The sequence below is a fragment of the Pseudopipra pipra genome, chromosome 17, assembly GCF_036250125.1.
Source record: "Pseudopipra pipra isolate bDixPip1 chromosome 17, bDixPip1.hap1, whole genome shotgun sequence".
Lineage (NCBI taxonomy): Eukaryota > Metazoa > Chordata > Aves > Passeriformes > Pipridae > Pseudopipra > Pseudopipra pipra.
This window is the reverse complement of record NC_087565.1, coordinates 3,372,661-3,392,067: the sequence shown is the minus strand read 5'-3', so window position 1 is coordinate 3,392,067 and position 19,407 is coordinate 3,372,661. Positions and strand designations below refer to the sequence as shown.

Here is a 19,407-nt window from a genome sequence, read left to right as displayed (position 1 = left end):
GTGGTGCTGGAGAGATTTCTCCTTTTGACATACAGCCCCGGGAATGCAGGGGGGTTGTGGGTCCCAGTAAGGCTGTGAGCCCCCTGCCGTCCTCACCCCAACATGACTACGGGTGGTGAGCCCATGTCCCCAAAACCACCACCTCCAGCCCAGATAAGAGCCTGTCCTGGGCTCTCCTGCCCCCATCACCCCTTAGTACCATCCCTCCCCCCTCCCATCCCCTCGGGACCACAGCAAGCTCTCCTTGGAGCATCCCAACCCTTCCCTGGGCACGGAGAGGACCCCATCCCCATCTGTCCATTCCGCTGAAGGTAATTCCTTTGGGCCCAAAGTTGCCCAAATTCCCAATGTTTGCAAAGACCACAGCACCACCAGCATCTCCAATGACAACTTTATTAGTGGATCACCTCCACCTGCAATCCAAAGCGTTCAATGTTTGGGCTAATGTTAGTCCTTGTGCTCCCCCGTGTGGGATCTGAGCGGATCCTACACAGGGAGCGCAAGTCTGTGCTCAGTGGCCAAGTGAGCCCCCCTGGAGCGTCTGGTTCTTCCCCCCCCACCTCCATCCCACCTTGGCCTCTTCAGGGAGCATGGCCCCACACATAAATACGGACAGACAAGATAACAAAAATAGCATTGAGTATTCACAAATGAATTAAAAACTACTCGACCTGTACAGAGCGGAGCGCGGGCGTACGTACATCGACAGGCCCGCGTGGAGAGCTGTGTGCGCCAGTGGTGGGCTCTGAGGGATGAGGGGGTTTATTCTGGAAGCTATTAAAGGCTGGAGGTTCCCTGCTCCAGCAGCAGCAGGAGCAAGGGAGGGATGAGGGGGAGGGAAGCCAGACACCTCAGTCACTGCATGCACCCATAACAGCCACGCACGGATCTGCCAGGGATCTGCCTGCGCTATGGGACTGCGAGCAAACGGGACAGCACTGGAGAGGCTCCCACTGTCCCCAGAGAGGCTTCCCAGTGGCCGGCACAGCTCTGAGCCAGTGCCAGCCCTCTCTCTCTCACCTCCTCTGGGCTTGCTTCCCTGCTGGTCCCATGGATCAGCTGCTCCCTGGGCTTTGCCACCCCTGTGAAGGACATCACTCCCCCTGCCCTTTCCAATCCCTGGCTCTGCATTCCTGGACACCACAGCCCCAGCTCTCTGCAGAGCTCCTTGTGCCAGGGACAAGCGCTCTCCCCCTTGCCTGCCTCCCTCCTTTGCCAGCCCAGAGGAGCAGGCTGGGGACAGATGAGCACGGCCCCACAGCCATCTACATTCGGAAGGAGGAGGAGGAGGAAGACGAAGAGGACAAGGAACCCTTCCAACAAGACACAGCCCTGGGCCTGGTACACCATCCCAACCCGGGACTGGATGCAGCTCCCAGCAGCTGATGTCCAGGGAGAAGAGGGCTTGGGGGACTAACTGAGGGCAGAGCTCCTCGCCCCTGGCCTCTGCCTCTTCCTCCTGCTCCCCCCACCACAGGGATGAGCTCTGCCTGGAAAAGCAAGGACGGGACAGGGATGCAGGGAAGCTCCATCCCTCTGTGCAGCCTGCCTCTTCCCAGTGCCTAAGCATGGAGACGGGGGCATGGAGCCTGACCCTTGCTCTGGCTGGGGAACCTTATATTAGTGACACATCTACACACACGCACGCACTCACACATGCAAAAATAAGTCTGTTTATTTTCTTCCACGTGATCTGGAGGACCCTGCAGGGCTGGGACACCTTCTAGCCTGTGCCCCACAGCTGCCTGGATCTCCCCAGCGCTGGGAGCCGGTGGCTGAAGTGCTGCATTGGCCTCAGCGCCTTTAAAACACAACGGAACAGTAAATAAGACGGGCTACGATAAAAGGAGCTGGGCGGCACGAGGGAGACAACTCCGTGGAGCAGGGTGGTGCTCAGCCGGGACCCAGGAGCTGCTCCCCCGCGCCGGTGCCGGTGCTTGGGAGCGGAGTGTAGTGGATGTGGCGGTGAAGGCGCAGCCGTCCTGGCGACGGGGGGCTCGCGGCGGGTCACTTGCGGCTCAGCAGGGATCCCAGCAGAAGCACTCCGGCCACTGTCGCCCCGGTCAGGAGCCATTTGTTGAAGGTCTCCTGGCCCTTCCTCACCTCGGCAGCAGCATCGTTCCCGTAGAGGTCCACAAAGCGTTCCTGCGGGAAGAGGGAATAGTGAGCAGAGGGGCGGGCGAGGAGCACGGAGGGAAGGGGCAGGAAGGCTGGAGAGCTCCTGCTGGTAGGAAAGCTGTGGTGTGGAGTGGGCAGATGACAGATGCCTTGTGTTTCCTCGCTCTGAATCATGCACAGAGGGCAATGGGGGAAGCACAGGACCAGTCATGAGAGAAGAGGATGCCAGAAAGGATTTGTGAGGAGAACACCACGCAGGCAGGGCAGGGGATGCATCACGTGCTCTTGGCTCTCTAAAATTAGCATTGAAGTGGGATAGAAATCATTGCAGCAGGAACACACTGGGCTCCATTCCCTGGCTGAGGCCTGGGGAAGCAGCAGCAGGGCTGATGCCCACAGTTGTGAGCCCACACCATGTATCCCACCACTGATTTCATCACCACATTGCTGCATCCCGGCACAACGAGTACTCCTACATCCTGGCCCTCACAGGTTACTCCATAACACAAACTGGATTTCATGAATCCCTGTGGCAAAGGCAGACACTGGGTCGCCAAACTACTGCCTTCCCACGGCTTCAGGAGAGCAGGCCAAGCATGAGGCTTGGCCAGGAATGCAGTCACTCCAGCCCAGCTCGTCCAAGCCGGCCGCCTCCAGCCCTTCATCTCCAGCAGCAGCAAGAGCTGGGAAGATTTAAGAAGAACCACAGCCCCTCTCCCTGGGGCTGGGGATAGGTGGCCATGGCCTGGACTGGGGGAGATGGAGGGCAGAGAGAGACCACCAGAGTTGAACTGCTCCTGAAAACAGGCACGTCTGTGCCCAGGCAGCCCCGCTCATGGCATGCTGCCAACCCTCCTGCTGCCCCAGGCACCAGGAACCTTGGCCCACTGTGAGGAGAGCTGCTGGGGTCCATGGGCCGCACACAGAAGGGCAGGAGGGGTCCCTGGGCAGGCTGCAGGAAGCAGGGAAACATATGGCCCAGGATCTCCCAGGTTTATCAGGGCTGAGCAGGAGCCACAGGGCCAGAGGGAGCGGGAGCTGCGAGCTCCAGGCTCAGGGATCACCAGCAGCCTGGCGTCAGCAGGGGCTTGATGCTGTCGCACCTTGAGTCCATCTTCCCAACAAGGTCCCCTGTTCCCTGATAAGTGAAGGCAGTTCCAGTAACCCGGCTGCTCTGGGAAAGCAGAGATAAGCCCAGCTGACGCTGTGCTCATGTCACGCCTCACCACGGGCTCCACGCGGACTGGAGCAGCATCCCTGCCTGCCCTCCCGGTCTGGCAGCTCTGCCTGCATGCTGCTTCCCACACCTGCCCACAGCCTGCGGCCACAGGACTGCAGGGGTTTGGTGCCCAGGTCATGGTTGGCACCCATGTCACTCATGGAACATGGTGCCAGTTTCCCAGCTCCCACAAAACAGCCCCAGCACAGTCACAGCTTGTGGGGTATCTCCTCACCTTGCCACACACCTTCAGTCAAGCTCACACAGCTTTTCACAGCAAGGTGTGTGTGCAGCAGACCTGCATGCTCGCTCCCAGGGAGCCAGGCTGTGTCCCTCTCCATGGCCACAGGCCTCCCCACCACAGGGGATCCGGTCCTTGATGGGCTGCACCTCAGCATCCACCTCTGCCACCAAAGCTCTTCTCCACCTCCCACCAGCATCTCCACCTCCCCCGTCTGCCTTCCACACCCTGTGACCATGAGGAGGTACCCACAGACTCAAGGGCAGGGTGTTGGGACAACAGGAACTTTGGGACTTTGCTAACTCACCCCAGGGCATGACACTGCTGCCGCCTCACTCAGAGTCCTCTTCAGGGATGTGACAATCATCCCCATGACTCACACCACATGCATGGAGTGGCAGAAGGCAGCTCGCTTCCCACCATGCCTGCCAGCTGGCATGGGATCCGTGGAGGTGTTGTACTGTGTGCCAGCCCCACAGGAACGGGCAGCTCTCAGCCAGGTGCTGTCCAGGGAGAAAGGTGAAGGCTGCTGCCCACTGCCAGCCCCTCTGCCCGGCCCCTCACCCAGGGAACAGCCAGTGACGTGCTGCAGGAGAGGGATGAGAGGAAAGCTCAAACCCAAGGAGGGGGTATCTTAAATTCTGGCACAGGAAGTCTCTCTGCTGACAGGTGGTGATGAGCATGGAGCTGTGACAGGGTAGGGCAAGCAGCAGCAAACTGAGAGCAGGCTGGCAGGGATGGAGGACACAGGGAACTGGGGTAGAAGGCACAGCCTTGTCCAAAACCACCACCCTTACAACATCTGTGCCAGGGGAGGTTTAAGCTGCACAGTAAGAAAAGGTTCTTCACCCAGAGGGTGGCTGAGCACTGGTAAAGGGCCCCCAGGGAAGTGATCCTGGCACCAAGCCTGAACCAGAGTTCAAGGAGCATTTGGACAATGCTCTCAGGGACAGGGTGGGATTGTTGGGCTGTCCTGTGCAGGGCCAGGAATTGGACTCAACAATCCTTGTGGGTCCCTTCTCTCTGTGCCAGGGCCCTTGCCCCAGGGATGGTTCTCCCCTTGGAGGGCAGGGCCACACAGCCACCTGGCCTCTCCATGGGACAGGCACCAGGAGAGGGCCTCCCTTGGCCAGGCAGGGAGCCAGGGAGGGCTGGCAGCCTGCTCTCCCTGCTGCTTTTTCCATGGCATGTGCCGCCGAGCTTGTGGAAAGGCAGTTCCAAGAAGTGTGTTTTGAAGCCCTTACTTCTAAGAAAAGGAAGTGTTTGCTGGAGGAGAGATAAATGGCGCATGGTGAACGCAGAGCTATCGGGTGCTACAGACGGAGGGGAGCACGGCCAGAGCCCAGCATGGGCAGGGAGGGGGCATGAGCCCTTCTTCCCTTGGGAAGGGAGCAGCAGCTGCTGGATCCACAGCTGGGGGCCACAGAGCACCCGAGGAGAGTGCCTTGCCCTTCCTTGGGGAAACCGGCCCAGGAGCTGCGATATCTCAGCCCCTGCACAACTGCGATCCCAGATGTGTCCCCTGGGAACCAGATCCCAGACCGGAGGGAGTGGGAAAACAGGCAGGAGTATCCTCCCTGCCTGTTCGGGGAGGGGGTTGAAGGTTAGGGAAAGGCAGCTTGCTCTGTTCCCACACCACCCCGGGCCTTGACTGCTCCACACCTGAAGCCCAGCACTCCCAGGACCGATCCTGATCTCTCTGTCCTGGTGCTTGGGATCTCAGGCTAGCCCAGACACGTCCAGATATTTCTGGCCTCCCCCCAGTCACCTTTATCTGAGAGGAAATATTTGGAATTCCTGAGTCAATCACAAGGACTATGGTAGCAACAGCACGTCAGTGTCCCAGTCGCTCTCTCTCCCTGTGCCAGTGGGCCTCTTCACCCAAGGGGACGGGCTGTTCCACTGCTGAACACCCTGTTCCACTGCTGAACACCCGTCACATCCCCTTCCCACTCCGGGTGACTGACACGTCCCGGAGGAGGACGCTCTGGGGCAGGCAATGAGGAAGCAGAGATGTTATTCCTACGCAAGAGGCCATCCCTTGCCTTGGCCTCTCCTCCCCAGAACTGGGGAAGGAAGCACCGTTTTCTTGCTGGAGCCTAAACCAGCACTTGCTGGGGGAATTGGGGTGAGGGGGGCTTCCCTCCTTGCTCCATGTGCTTCTTGCACAAGGCAGAGGACCCGGAGACTCAGGCTCCATCACCCCACAGAGGTGGGGCAGGAAGGTTCTGCAGTGCCAAAGGTTCTCTGGACACTTGCAGTGCCCCAAACTGCAACCCAGCACCACAAGGGTGCAGCAGCCATTTAAACACTGCCCAGTGCCAACACACAAGAGAGGCAAGAGGAGCAGGTCTAACCTAAAGTTCTCTGTCTCGGGTGGGAGAGCAGATCAACAAAGCATGAGATCTGGCTGAGACAGCACTCACATCCTGGCCTGGGAAGTGGAACACCCATAATGTGAGGCTCTCACCAGTTTCGTTGGTTTCATTCACCAGTGCTGCCTGCACAGGAGGGAGAACAGTTGCTGGATCCCATTCAGAGTGAGCAGAGCAGAGCAGGTTCCTCTTTCAAGATAAGCCCCAACACTTGGGGAAAGAGGATTCAGTGACATCAAGCCATGAGGGCAGGTGAATCCCCATCTGGCCTCTAGTGAGGCGGGAGAGCAGAGAGGGGAGGGCTCAGAGTTTGGGGGCTCAAAGCCTGCCTTGCACAAGACACTGAAGGGTATGAAGGTAATTGGAAACACCAGTACAAAGCTCTGAAAACCAGTAGAGAAGAGCCAGGCACTACTGGGAGTATTCAGGTGAACTGGTGGCACTTGGTCAGACTTAGACACGGAAGCTCTGGAGCTTCCCCACAGCTCCAGTACCCAGCCAGACACCCACAGCAACCACCTCAGCACACACAGCAACCTTTCAGCAACCTTTCCCACTCAAGAATCCTCATGTCTTTTATAAAAAATGAGCTGATCCTCCAAAACCTCCCGTGGGATAAGTCAGCACTGTTCCCAGATGGATCAACAGAGATGCAGGGAGGTTAAATGCCTTCCCCAGAGCTGTATGCAAGCCAGCAGCGTGAGCCACAGCATCTGACTCCCAACCCAGGCATTCTCATCACGAGGCAATGTTTCCCTTGAAAACAAGGCTGTTTCTGTTTTACCTTCGCCGTAAGTACAGCTGTGTTCCTGCTCAGAGGTCTAAGCAACCGCCGGCCAGGAGCGGAGTCATCTGGATGACCAGACATTTGTTAATGAGATGCTGGGAACAGTTTTGTGCTGAGCAGAGAGACAAGGACGGAAAAAGAAAGGCAGCAGCTCAGCACAGACCACAACAAAGCCCTGCATCGACAGCAACCTGCTCCCAGAGCCCCCGTGAGCTGCCAGCTCACCACATGGGACTGGCATATGCGAACCTGGAGGTGAAACACAGGGGGTAAAAGGCAGCTGAGAGCTTCAAGAACAAAAGAAAACATAAGTATTCCCAAAGGATGCCACGAGGATCCTGTAAACACATCTCTGTGGGTCCCTATGTGATATGAGAGTGGAAGAGACATCCTGGAGGCCCTCCCTCTGCCCTGCTTCCCCTGACACCATATCCCTGTGTGGCCCCCACCACCTCCAGCCTGGAAAGTGTGACTGTATCAGTCACAGCCCTGCCTGCTGTATCAGGACTTGAGGTCAAGGTGAGCCTCAGACACAGGAGCATGCCAAGGGAACCTGCCATCCAAGGCTGAAGTCTCAGACCTTCTCCACAGAAACACTGAATCCTAGAATGGTTGGAAGGGACCTTAAAGAGACCATCTAGTTCCAATCCCCTTCTATGGGCAGAGAAGATCTATAGTTCATCCCCCTGGCCCCCACCAGCAACCCTGGGCAGGCTTGGAATGGGGTGGGGAAGGGCCTCTGGGGATACAGGGAGAGGAAGGGGCTCTGGGGACAACACACTGCAGGTGCAAATACTCCAGAGACTCAGCTCTAACTGTTATGCAAATGGTGACCTCCAGGGAAGCAGCTGCTGATCTCCATGACAATGGCAGGGAATGCCACCCACCCACTGCCTCCTGCCTCTCCTGCCCCAGGAGCTGGTGGCGCTGGGGTGTTGTGGGTGCTGGGGTGCTGTCCCTGCCCAAACCCCAGGACTCTCCATTCATTGAAACCTGCGGCTCTGAAGGAGGCAGCCATAAATTCAAAAGGGTCAATTAAACAAGCACATCCCCTCCTCATTCTCCTCCTGCTGAGCCAGAGGGGCTTCGCTGTGGGGCTGCAGGGTGGGGGGACCAGCAGGCAGGATGCCCCTGGGGCCAAAGCCCAACAGACCTTCGGGGCTCCAGCCTAGCCTGGGCCAAAGCCAGCTCTTTTCTAACCAGAAACAACCCCTAACCAGCACATTCCAGCCCTAATCCTTGCCGTGGCAGCCTCCTGTCAAACTGGTTTCATCACTGGCTCCAGGGAACCTGCAATAACCCCACACCATTCAGCACAATTTCAGCGTTTTCCAAATACATGAAAGAGGCTACGGTGACAGCTGTAACCCCCGTCCCTGCCCCGGGAGACTGCTGTGCACAGCACGAGATGGAGAGCAGGGAATTGCGCTCTCCGTTCCAGAAATCTGCTGAAACATTCATGTGTATTAAAGCCGGAGACGATGTGAATGACTAATCCACTTGCATCCATCTTTCATCAGTGTTTCTCCCAGAGCTAACCGGGCTGAGGGCTCCCGAAGGTGCCGCAGCCCCGGCCGGCATCGGTCCCACTCGGCGGCGGGACGGCTGGCAGGCAACACGGCTCTGGTACAAAGGCACAGCGAAGAACACATTGGCTGAGCCGGATCCACTCAAGAGATTAGCACCTGCTGGGAATGGGATTGTTTTCCAAAGGGCATTAAGTGGAATAGTCCGAGGAAAGACGGTCTCTCTGATGCTTCTCCCCACCGGACAGATGGTGTCTGAGCCCCGCAGCAGAGCAGCCTTTGTGCGAGGGGCGCGCTCGGGGGGCAGGGAAGGCTCCTGCTTTCATGTCCCGGTTATCTGCCGCCCGCGGGGCCGGGAGCACGAGTGCCATGGGCAGCTCGCTGTGCCGGACAGCACCTCGGCAGGGTCACCCACACCCGGGGAACCGAGCTCAGTTTTCACCTTGTCATTGCTCTTCCCGGACGTCACAGCTCCTGTGCAATCGTGCCCTTGTGTAACTGTGGGGAAACCTGTGCCGAGGAGATGTGCCATGCTCACGTGTGCCCGGCTGCTGAGCCACGTTCCCTCCTGCCAGGGGATGAGTGGGCGATGCTGACGGCTCTCCCTGGCCCTCACCCTCACTGCAAGCCTCATCCCAAAGGGAATGGCAGCATTACCAGGGCCCATGGATAATGGGCAGGGACACAGGGACAATCCTCACAGGAGATGGGCCCTGGGGAATGGCTGCCCAGTTCTGCCTCAGCCACTCGTCCTCCAGCATCCCAGAGGAACGACAGCCAAGCTTCACCACTTCCCATGTCAGCCCCAGGACCTCAGGAGGCTGCTGTAATTCTTATGTGCCACTTGAATGAAAAAAGGGGAAAGGGTGGAGGTGCAGGAAGAGGAGGAAGATGTGCTCATTCTGTTTTCACTTCCTGTTACTCCACATGAAATCTCAAATGATTCAGGCCACAAAGTCCCTTTTAGCAAAATCCTTGCTGACTTGAGGGCAGGAAGCACAGTAGGCAGCTGATGCAGCAAACGTGGGAGAGAGTGGTGCAGCATGAGAAGGAGACTTTGTGCTCTGCCCTGGGCTCCTCCATGCATGTTGTTGCATGAAATAATCACTGGCTGGTGCACTGGAAGCTTCTAAATGAGGTCAGTTGCTCTATTAAAAGATATTAGCTCTCCAGCAAGTTTAATACGCTGGTGAGCCATACCAGCACAGGATGGAGGCACTTGCAACACTCCATTATGGCCCATTTACAGGTAGCAACACCTCATTTTCTCCATACGTAAGCCATATGTCACCCAGGCACTACCCAGGGCCACGTACACACCCAACTCCCACATCCCAGCCCAAACCCCGAGCCAGCTCACCACGAGTCACACACACAGAGTAATGTCACATACAGCCACCAGCCGTGTCCCTGCACAACTCTCATAGTGTCCCCAGTATTTCTCAGTCTCAGTGGTGGCACAAACCAGAGAGATGGGCAAATGGGACTGGTATCGTTTGGAGAAGTGATGCAGGCAGACAGCTGTCCTGCTCCACCTGAGCGTGACATCAGCTGCATTCAAACCAAACCAGCTCTGTGCCAGCCCAGACCACTTCTCTGAGCTTTCCAAAGAGCCCCTCACCCTCCAGCAGAGAAGAAAAACCTTCCGTGCTCCTTCAGGAAGCAGCCAGCTCCAGCAGCTCCCTTTCAAGTCCTACCCCAGGAGCCAGGTCACTGCACGCCTCTGCCCCATGGCCCCTCACACTCCTGATGTGAGCAGCTCCAGCTCCTGCTCCAAGCCCTGCCTGCTGCCAACTTGTCATGTTTTGGAGTGTTTGATTTCAGTCTTAAGAGCACCTGTCTGGCAGCGGTAGAGGCAGGGAGAACCTGCCCGCTCTTTGTTCTTGGCCAGGCGGAGCACAGAGCAGGACACCTGCCTCGGTGTCCCCCTGAGCTCAGGTGCAGGGCTGTGAGCCAGGGACCTCCAGGTCCATCTTAGATCAGGAGTGGGGGCTCAAGAGCCGAGCCCAGCCCCGCTCCCATCAGAGGCTCCTCATCTCCAGGGCTCATCTCCCAGAGCAGGATACTGATGCCAGGAGCTAGCTACTAATTGGATCTACTTAAATCAGCAGCTACGTCTGCAGACACAGCTGAAACACAAGCTTGAGCAGGAAGGAGGATAATGCAATAAATTCAAGCAGCTCTCCCCAAGGGAATTGCACAGACCCCTGAAACTTCCCTCTTTGCAGATACAGCCTATTACCCTTCCCTGGGCACGCTGTGCCACTGCAGGGGCAAGCAGCCGTTGAAAGAGTAACCAGCCCATAGCCCCCTGAAACACCAAGCTCCCCCAGCTCCCTGCTCCCAGCAGCAGAGGGAAGGCAGACCAGTTACAGCACAACGCTCAAACAGTCCCTGTGGCCACGGGAGCCTCTCTGGTTAACACTCCGAATCCCGCTCCTCCCTCCCTCCCTCGCTACCCCGGAGGCAGGCAGGCAGGCAGCAGCGCTGAGTGCACTGGGTTTCCCATTAAAGAGATCCTGAGAGACAGCACTGGGCTGGTACACGTGAGCACGTGTCCGAGAGAAGACACGGGCGGCTGGAGAGAGATGCTGGAGCTGCAGCGGGCGTTCCCGCCTGCAGGCAGTCCTTCCCAGCACTGCTCAGCCCTCCCGATTCTTTTTTTTTTTTTTCCTTTTGCTAACTAAATTAAACATGAGGATAAAATAAGCAAAAATACCTAAAAATAAAAAATAAACCGAGCATTTCTACAGCACAACTAGGTCACAGCTCCCCAGCATGCGAGTCGTGGCAGCCACGGCTCAGCCCCTTGAGCCTCCCGGGTTCAAAACTGACATCTCTCTTAAAAGGCTGCCCCCGAAACCCACACCTGCTCCCCGGTAAGGCCAGCTGGAGCCATCTGCTAACGGCTCTGCCTCCCGGCAGCCCTCGGCACCCTCGCTCCAGAGCACAGGGTTGTTCAGCTGCTGCAGCAAAGAGTAACACTTCTCCCCACCTGAACACGGCAGGGCCAGCCTGTGCCCTGAGACTGCTGCCCCGCTCCGTGGGCGCACCTCTCCCACACCTCTGGAATGCGTGTTCCCTAACTTTAGCTCTTGGCATCCCAAGGATGATTAGGAGCAGGACTTCAGAGAGATCCCGCACCAAGCACCCCTCCGCACATCCTTCCAGGTGAGGAGCAGGGAGGAGGAAGTTTCCCTGTCCAAGGCCAGGGCAGTAAAGCAAGGAGTGCCCTGGCATCGAGGGACGCCGCTTCCCTTTCATGCCTCCACTCTGTGTGTTAATCTTTAGTGGCTCAGAACAATAGTGTTTAAGGGCAACATCCCACGCGGGAGGGTGGAGGAGGAGAGCAGAGGGTGGAGGAGAGCGGGGCTGCTCTCCTGCCACCACAAGGCAGAGCCACCCGCAGCGAATACCTGTGCTCTGAGTCAGCACGTAGGTCAACATCCCGGCTGCTCCCAGGATCCCCAGGGGGGACAGAGCAGCTGCCCCCAGCCCCTTCTGCTCCCACAGCAGAAGCCACCATTAATTCCTCGCCTCTCGGTTCAGCAGGTCTGCAACACTTCTTCAACTGATATGCATCCCCTCCCTTCCCCCAGCTCCTCCTGGGAATACTCTGGCTTTACAGCTAGTGGGGAAAGAGCTGCTAGAGAAATACTCCTTGTAATGTCAAGATGGGACTGTGCTCACAGCCGTCAGCTGCTTGGTAAAAACCCAAGGAGAGAGAAGCTTAAGCAAAGGTCTCGGAGCACCACATCACCATTCATCTGCACCCGGTGTGTGCCGTAGGCGTGTCACTGCTCCCGGGTGGAAACCACGTACACAAACTGCACAGAAGTTCCAGAGAAATCAGGCACAGCACCCCAGACACGTACAGAAAGCTGCAGCTTCCACTGGGGAAAAGAGAGCACGTCGCTCCCATCCACCCCTTCTGCTGCACTGGGACACCCCATTGCTGCTGAACCAGGGAGAGACCCCAGGCAACACTGGGGACCCGGCTCCAGCATCAGGGAGGAGCAGGATGAGCAGGCGGAATGACATTGCCGAGAGCAGCTGTGAACACAGAGCAGCAAGAAACAGTTTGTTAATTATTTCACAGGTCTTTTTTTAAATGACACTCAGCTCTTCGGATTAAAGAACTCAGAGTGCTTTACGAATCCGAGTTGCCAGTGGCTCCCCTGGGAGGAAAGGAAACGTTATCCCTTTCGCTGAAGGACCCCGGGGTTAAGTGGGCTGCTCTGAGCCACAGCCAGCCACGGGTAGGAGCTTGGCTTTCCAGGCGCCTGCTCTAATCACACATCTAAGGAACGTAATCAAACTGCACCGCACACGGAGAGGCAGCACAGAAAACAGGCAGGGCCCCAGAGAAGGAAAACGAGTAAAGGGGGTGAAGAGCAAAGCTCTGAAATCAGCCTTTGCATCGTTCTCGGTCTAGTGGCAGGAATGCTGCTGCGGGCCGGGCAGGAAGCTGCAGTGGAAGTCATTCCAATGGCATTTCCTGGAGAGCACTACAGAAAAGCCTCCCAGGTCGCAGGCAGGGCGAGGAGCTGCCAGGGCTCTGCCGAGCCGTCAGTGAGGATACAGCTACATGGGCTGCTCACTCCAGGCAGGACAGTCTGAGCCAAGACCCTGCCAGCAGCTCCCAAAGCCAGGGAGGAACACACAGGAATGTGAAGGGATTGGGGGGGACCCTGCTGGCAGAAGGACAGTATTTTTTTCACGCCAAGCAGGTGATGATAATGGGGCCATGGTCTCAGCTGCAAGGGATCAAGGCTGTAAAATAATTACAGAGGCCAAAGTGCAAAGCGACAGCCCAGCTGAGCTCCACAGGCCACTGAAGGGGATTCACAGAATGGTTCGGGCTGGAAGGGACCTTAAAGCTCATCTTGTTCCAACCCCTCTGCCACGGGGAGGGACACCTTCCACTATCCCTGGTTGCTCCAAGCCCCGCCCAACCTGGCTGTGAACACTTCCAGCGATGGGGCAGCCACAGCTTCTCTGGGTAACCTCTGCCAGGGCCTCAGGACCCCCATAGTGAAAAATTCTTTCCTAACATACAATCTGACTTTGCCCTCTGCCAGTGTGAAACCATTGGCCCTTGTCCTGTTACTCCATCTTCTTGTCCAAAATCCCCCTCCAGCTCTCTTGGAACCCCTTTGGGCATTGGAAGGGGCTCTAAGGTCTCCTCGGAGCCTTCTCTTCTCCAAGCTGAACAACCCCAACTCTCACAGTCTGTCTCCATAGAATTCACCTCCAAGACTGCAAAATGTGGCCTTGGCTATGCTCAGTCACCTCCACCTGCTGGGTGGTGGTGTGGTGGCCAGCACGTGAAACCAATCTCAAACAGGATTAGAAGTGCTGGGACATCCCCGAAAACCAACATGTTCAATGCTCAGAAGGGCAGAGCTTTGGAAAATGACACTCCCAGGTAACGTGGTGGTGGCAGGGACAGCTTGTGCAGGATATCTGGGTGATGGCACAAGGCCAAGAAGTGTTTCCCAAGAGCTGAGAATCAAAGTGTAGGCTCTCAACCTGAAACCATTGAGGAGCCTGGAGCCAGAGCACAGGACGAAATCCCAGCTGCACTCTGTCATATGACACAGGCTGAGTCATTTCCTACCATTCAGAAAAAACTAAAAAGATAGAAAATGAGTTTGCTATATTGAAATCTTCAAAGGGTTTTCCCCAAAGAGAACCACAAGCTTCCAGGCCACTGCAGAGCAACACAACACATGTCCCAGCACACAAAGTCCTGTGTGGCCAGGGCCAGATGAGAGCCCGGGAAGCACCACGCAATCGCAGGAAGTAGTCCATCCTCCTTCAGCCTAGCCCAGTTTGTTGGGATTCAGATGTGACTGGTGACAAAGATGCTGTTTGCTTTTACAGCCCCCTCATACTGGTTCCCACCATTGGCCCCACAAACAGGAAATCTGCCATCCACAGATATACCTCCAAGCCCCTCCAGAACACCCTCCTTAAATCCCACTCTGAATGTGGGTTTAGCCTTGAAGGAAGAGCTGTCATGCACTGGAGGGTCACAGCCAGGCAGGAACTACTGCTCACTTTCCTTTCTCAAACAGATTAAGCACGGTCAGTACATTTCTGCCTGCCAGGCTCTTTCCTGCTTGCTCTGCGCTTCCCCCTCCTGCCTTTCCACTCACCAGATTTCTCCCTCCATGACTCCTGATACCCACTGGGATCACCATTTGAACTTCATGGCTAGTGGGATCTGGTCCTGGCCAAAGCAACTGCCCCAGGAAAGCTGCTTCTATGGATCTGATGGCTTGCCAAGGCAGCAGCTCTCTTCTGACTGGTTATTAAACATTCCCCTTGGGTTGCTCTCGTTTGTTTGTTTTCCCAGTGCCAGATTGCAGAGAGGAGGGCAAACCAAGGCAGTGACAAAACACTCCCATGTTAACGCTATGGAGTGAGATTTACCATTTCCCCCTTGTCTCAAAAAATGATTTCTCAAGAGAACTGCTACAGCCCAGCACGCAGCAGCCTCCAAAGGCACCTGCACCCCGCAGCCACCCTATGCTGCCTTTGTTCCACTGGTGGTGAATGAAACAGAGCTTCCTACACAACCGTGCTGTGCGGCACTTGTGACGGAGCCACGCTCCTTCCCTCTTTCAGAGGGGCTTTTCAGGAAGAGCAGTGCTGCAGCTCTCCAAAGCACAAACCACCTGGGCCCTGCCAAGCAGGCCTGCCAGAACTTGCATCCCTCTCACCGGGACCTGCCTGCTGCACCTCTCGGGAGCGCTTTGTTTGCATGGGACAGGCTCTAACAGCTCCGATGCACCAAACGGAATTCCCTGTGCAAACAGGGCGGCAGGAGAGGGACGGCTCCAGCACAGCCAGAGCAGGAGGGTGGCACTGCTCTTGCAAGGGAGAGCTGGCAGCGGGCCAACAGCTTTCTCCCTGCAGCTGGAATCGCACGAGAGCGAAGGGAAGCAAAGCATCCCCACGCACACCCCACGCATGAGGCACCCGGGAGCTCTTATGGCCTCTGTCCCTTGGCATGGACTGGGATGGATGCCCCCGAGAAGGGTCATGGTAAAACCTCAGCGTGGGGGAAAGCTATGGCTGAGACCTCAAACAGGCACTGGTGGGGGTTTGCAACAGGCTGGCAGCAGCCGCAGGCCCGGCCCTGTTTTTTAGGTGGCTGGTGAGGTGGATCCCCCCCACTTTGGCCTTCATCACCCTGCCCAGCTCCTCTTCAGCTCTCAGCAGAGCAGCACAGCCAGGGGAGGGAAGTTAGAAGCTTGGTTCAAGGTTAGAACAAGAGAGCAAGGCTGTCCCCTGAGTGGGAAACGGCGATTTTCAAAGCGAGAGCTGGTGGGCGGGTCAGATAGAGAGGGAGTCCTGACCCTTCCGCAATCTGTTGAACAAATATTTGCTCCAAACAATTAATTTAGAGACAGACACAAAAAAATTGAAGAGTCTGAATCGTCATGGTTGGGGGTGGGGAACAGAGGGAGGAGGTATTTCATTCCCTGCAAGCAGGGACCAGTGATTTTCCACCAGTGATTTAATCTAAATCCCCCAGAGAGTTCATTTACAAAAAATCAGATTGCATTATCGCCTAGGTCTCCAGGATACAGCCCAATCCGTCACTAACAGCAACAGCCACACTAGCTTGGAAACCTCAATTTGATCACTCAATTCCAAGACTAATCTGTGGCTTTAAAAGCCAAGGCCAGAGGGAGGGGGAAGGACCTCTGAATTTGGCCAGGGTTATCTGCAGGATGAGAGAGCTAATGGGCCAGATACAGCCAGATGAAATGGTCAGCAGATCCTGGGTTATTAATCGAAACCAAGCTCCTCTCCTTGCCTGAGCAGCCCCACCCAGGCAGTGCCCCAGGGCGGCCACATTCTTGGAATTCCTGCACCCTTCACGAACTGGCTCCCTCTCCCTGGGTGCACCGGCTCCCCCTCTTCTCCAGGGTCCCCAGCATTGCTGGCTAGGCACGGGGAACTGGGGAGAGCCTTTCCTCTGTCAGGAGGGTGCAGAGCACAATGCTGAGCTCCAAGGCTCCTGTCCCCTTCCCAAAATATGGGGTTCTGCTGATGGACCGTGAGCTGAAGGGGGCCAAGAGGTCTCAGCTCCCAGCAAGGAGGCAATTCCCCACCATTTAGATGCCGATGCCTGACAGCATGAACTCTTTCCAGTGGGAACCGGTAAAGGTTACACCAGCAGGGAATCACTGGGACGCAGAAGCCAAATGAAAACTCAGACATCTGTAGGTCATATACCTCCCGCCGGCAGTCCCAGGCTGCACCGCACAGCCGGACCCGGCATTTCAAGAATGCTTCCTGAAGAAATGCTTATTCATGTTAATACCTCACTACTGAGAGCTCCCGGGGTTTGCTGCTGGGGCAGCTGGGAGCACTGCTCCCTGCCAAGGGAGAAGCAGCTGCAGGTTTAGCAGCTCCTCAACACAGGGGTTGCCCCCACCTCAGCTCTGGCTCCCACCACACCAGCTCAGACAGTCCCAGAAGCCCACCTGCCCGCTGGGGTCTGGTGTGGGATTCACTTCACCATGAGCAAGGCACAGTGCTGTCTCCAGAATGAAGAAGTAGCTGTTACCTTGGGAAACCACCAGCCAGCCCACCACAGCACAGCCTTGGAGAGGAGGAAGCTCCACTCCCTGCTGTTAATGACACCAGGAATATCCCCCAGAGTAAGGGCTCTGCTTGAAGAACAAGCTTGGATAACATTAGATTTCCAAAAGAAAACAGGTCTTTTACATAACATCCAGGGAAATGGAGAAGAAACAGGGAGAAGGACACGTCTGAGCACAAACTGCTTGTGTCATTGTGGTGGACTGACCCTCTTGGGACAGAGTATTAAGAACAGAAAGGGAAAGGCCACACACGCCCCTTTATCTCCCTGCAAGGGCCAGGACAAGCACCAGCACAAACATTGCTCCGGTCTGACCGGCCCCACTGCCAGCCTGAAACGAGGGAGGCCACGGGCAGCCACCCCCCCAGTGCTGCAGAGAGGAGCTCTTACCCATCCGCCATTCTCCTGGATCCAGGGATCTAGGTGGTCGGTCAAGTACGTGGTCATCCACGACACAATGCGCTTCACCAGTACCCGCATCTCCTTGTCAACGCTCTCCACGCACAGGGCCCCCCCGAAGGAGAAGAAAGCCACGATGCGGCCCCAGTTCACCCCGTCGCGGAACAGTTCGTTCACCACCTGCTCGAAGCTCTGGTAGGCCGTGCCAGGGGTGATGTGGAGCTGGGAGGTGAGGTCGCTGAACGCCCGCCGGTACCTCAGCTCGAACTCATCCCCCGCCTCCCTCAGCGCCTGCCTCACGTCGGCCGCCCGCCGGATCTCGTGGACTTCCAGGCTGCTCCGGTGCACGGTGGCCCCATTCACTACGTGGCCGGCGGCGGGCGCATGCCAGGAGGGGCTCCCGTTGAGGACGCCGTCCATCTCGTCCTCCCCCGCCGCCGCAAAGTCAGTCCTGTTCTCATCATCCTCCTCCTCCAGCTGGCTCCAGCTGTACCCCTTCTGCGAGAGCTTGTAGGAAACAAAGTCAATCACCAACTCCCGGTTACTGCTGGACATTTTCACACCTGGGGCACCCTCAATGAGTCCATGGTCCGGGGCACAAGCAGATCAGCGCTTAGCAGGTCCCGGGTATGCTCCTCTTCCTCGAGACCGATGGCAACATCTGACCTTCGCACACAGGAGGAGAGAGGCACCGAAACGGTTAATGCCACAGCTCTTAGATGCGCCCGCGCCATTACCACCGACAGCTTATCCTCAGACTGAGCTCACCCCCGCAGCTCTACGCCGAGGCTCCGGGGGCCACCGCATCGAAGAACCCACCGTTAGACCCCCACTCCCGGGACACCATCCCCAGGCCCCGGGCCACCCCCCCGGCTAGCTCCGAGCAGCCCCCAGATCTCACCGGGTGCGGGCAGCGCCTTGGCAGGCCGGCAGCGGGCCGGGCCGGGGCGAAGGCGGCTCTCGTTGTGCTGGATCTGCGGGCCGGCCCGGCCGCGCTCCGCCAGTCCCGGAGCGCCGCGGCGGCGGCACCGCCCCTGCCCGCCCCCGCCCCGCCCCGCCCGTTAAAGGACCCGGTGCCCCCGCCCCCTCCGCCGGCCCAACGTTGCCCAACGGCGGCGGCAGCGGGCGGGCAGCGCTGCCCAAGGGTCACGGCTTTGATGGTAACCGCAGCCCTCGCCGCCCCTCGGTCCTGGCGGGCGGAGGGGATAAACCGCTGAAAACCCGCGGGCGAGCGCTCGCCAGCGGGGCTCGCAAGGCACGGCCCGTCCGGGGGCTGCCGCCGCCCGACCGTGTGCCCATACGGGAGCGATCCCAGCCACCGCCAGCAGCGCGCGGCCGCCGGGACGGTGACACGCCGGGCAGCGGCGGGCGGGGGCGCCGCAAGGGGGAGCCAGACCCCCAGGCTACCGAACGGCCCCCACCACTACCGGGCCGCCCCCCCCCCCCCCGGTGCCCGGGCCAGTCCCGGGCCGCCCCCCCGCGGCCGCCGTACCCGGGGGGCGGGGCCCGCGCACGAGGCCCGACACGGCGCACGGCCCGCCAGCCAATCATCGCTGGCAAGAGCCCCCGCAGGGGCGGGGCCCCGGCAGCGCGCCCTCCCCGTTGGCTGAGCCGCCCGTCACTCACGGCCTGCCCTACCCCGCCCCTTACCTCAGCGGCCGGCGGAGGGTCCCCGTCCTTCCCAGCCCTGCCCCGCGGGCCCGGCTGGCAGCGACGCCGCGGGGGTCGCCAGCAGCCCCGCCGGGCCTCGGCCCAGTTCAGCAATCTCGGGGCTCCTTCCGCATCGCTCGCCGAGCGGCCGGGGGGGTGCGGCAGAGTGGGAGGGGGCGGGAGAGGGTGCGGTACGCATGCGCACGGTGCCGCGAGGCTGGGCGGGGAGCGTCGGTTGGACGGCGCGGGGGCGCGGAGCGCACGCGCGGGGGCGGCGGGCACAGTGCGCAGGCGCGGAGGTGTCGGGTGGAGGGCGAGGCTGTAGCGCCCCCTGCCGGGCGCGCAGGGCGCAGCTCCAGGCCCGGTTCCCCGGGAGCTCCGCGGGCACGGAACCGCCTGCGGGCACGGCCCCCGGCTCCTCACTGCAGTCTGGGCTTAGCCTGGGTGTCCTGTGTCTCCACAGTGCTCC

At 58.4% G+C, this 19,407-nt stretch overlaps 1 protein-coding gene across 3 annotated transcripts; it reads right to left on the bottom strand.

Annotated features, from left to right (window-relative positions):
- Nucleotides 1–379: 379 nt before the first annotated feature.
- BCL2L1 (BCL2 like 1) lies at nt 380–19,177 on the bottom strand. Of its 3 annotated transcripts, none has more exons than XM_064673852.1 (3): nt 18,939–19,177; nt 17,280–17,954; nt 380–2,145 (listed from the first exon to the last, which is right to left on the bottom strand). In XM_064673852.1, the coding sequence occupies exons 2-3, from the start codon at nt 17,841–17,843 to the stop codon at nt 2,008–2,010; spliced, it is 702 nt and encodes a 233-aa protein (XP_064529922.1). In that variant the 5' UTR covers nt 17,844–17,954; nt 18,939–19,177; the 3' UTR covers nt 380–2,007. The 3 variants fall into 3 exon arrangements, with proteins under 3 accessions (XP_064529922.1, XP_064529921.1, XP_064529923.1); XM_064673851.1 differs by lacking the exon at nt 18,939–19,177 and adding an exon at nt 18,190–18,340; XM_064673853.1 differs by lacking the exon at nt 18,939–19,177 and adding an exon at nt 18,190–18,336 and having other exon boundaries at nt 17,280–17,949.
- Nucleotides 19,178–19,407: the final 230 nt, after the last annotated feature.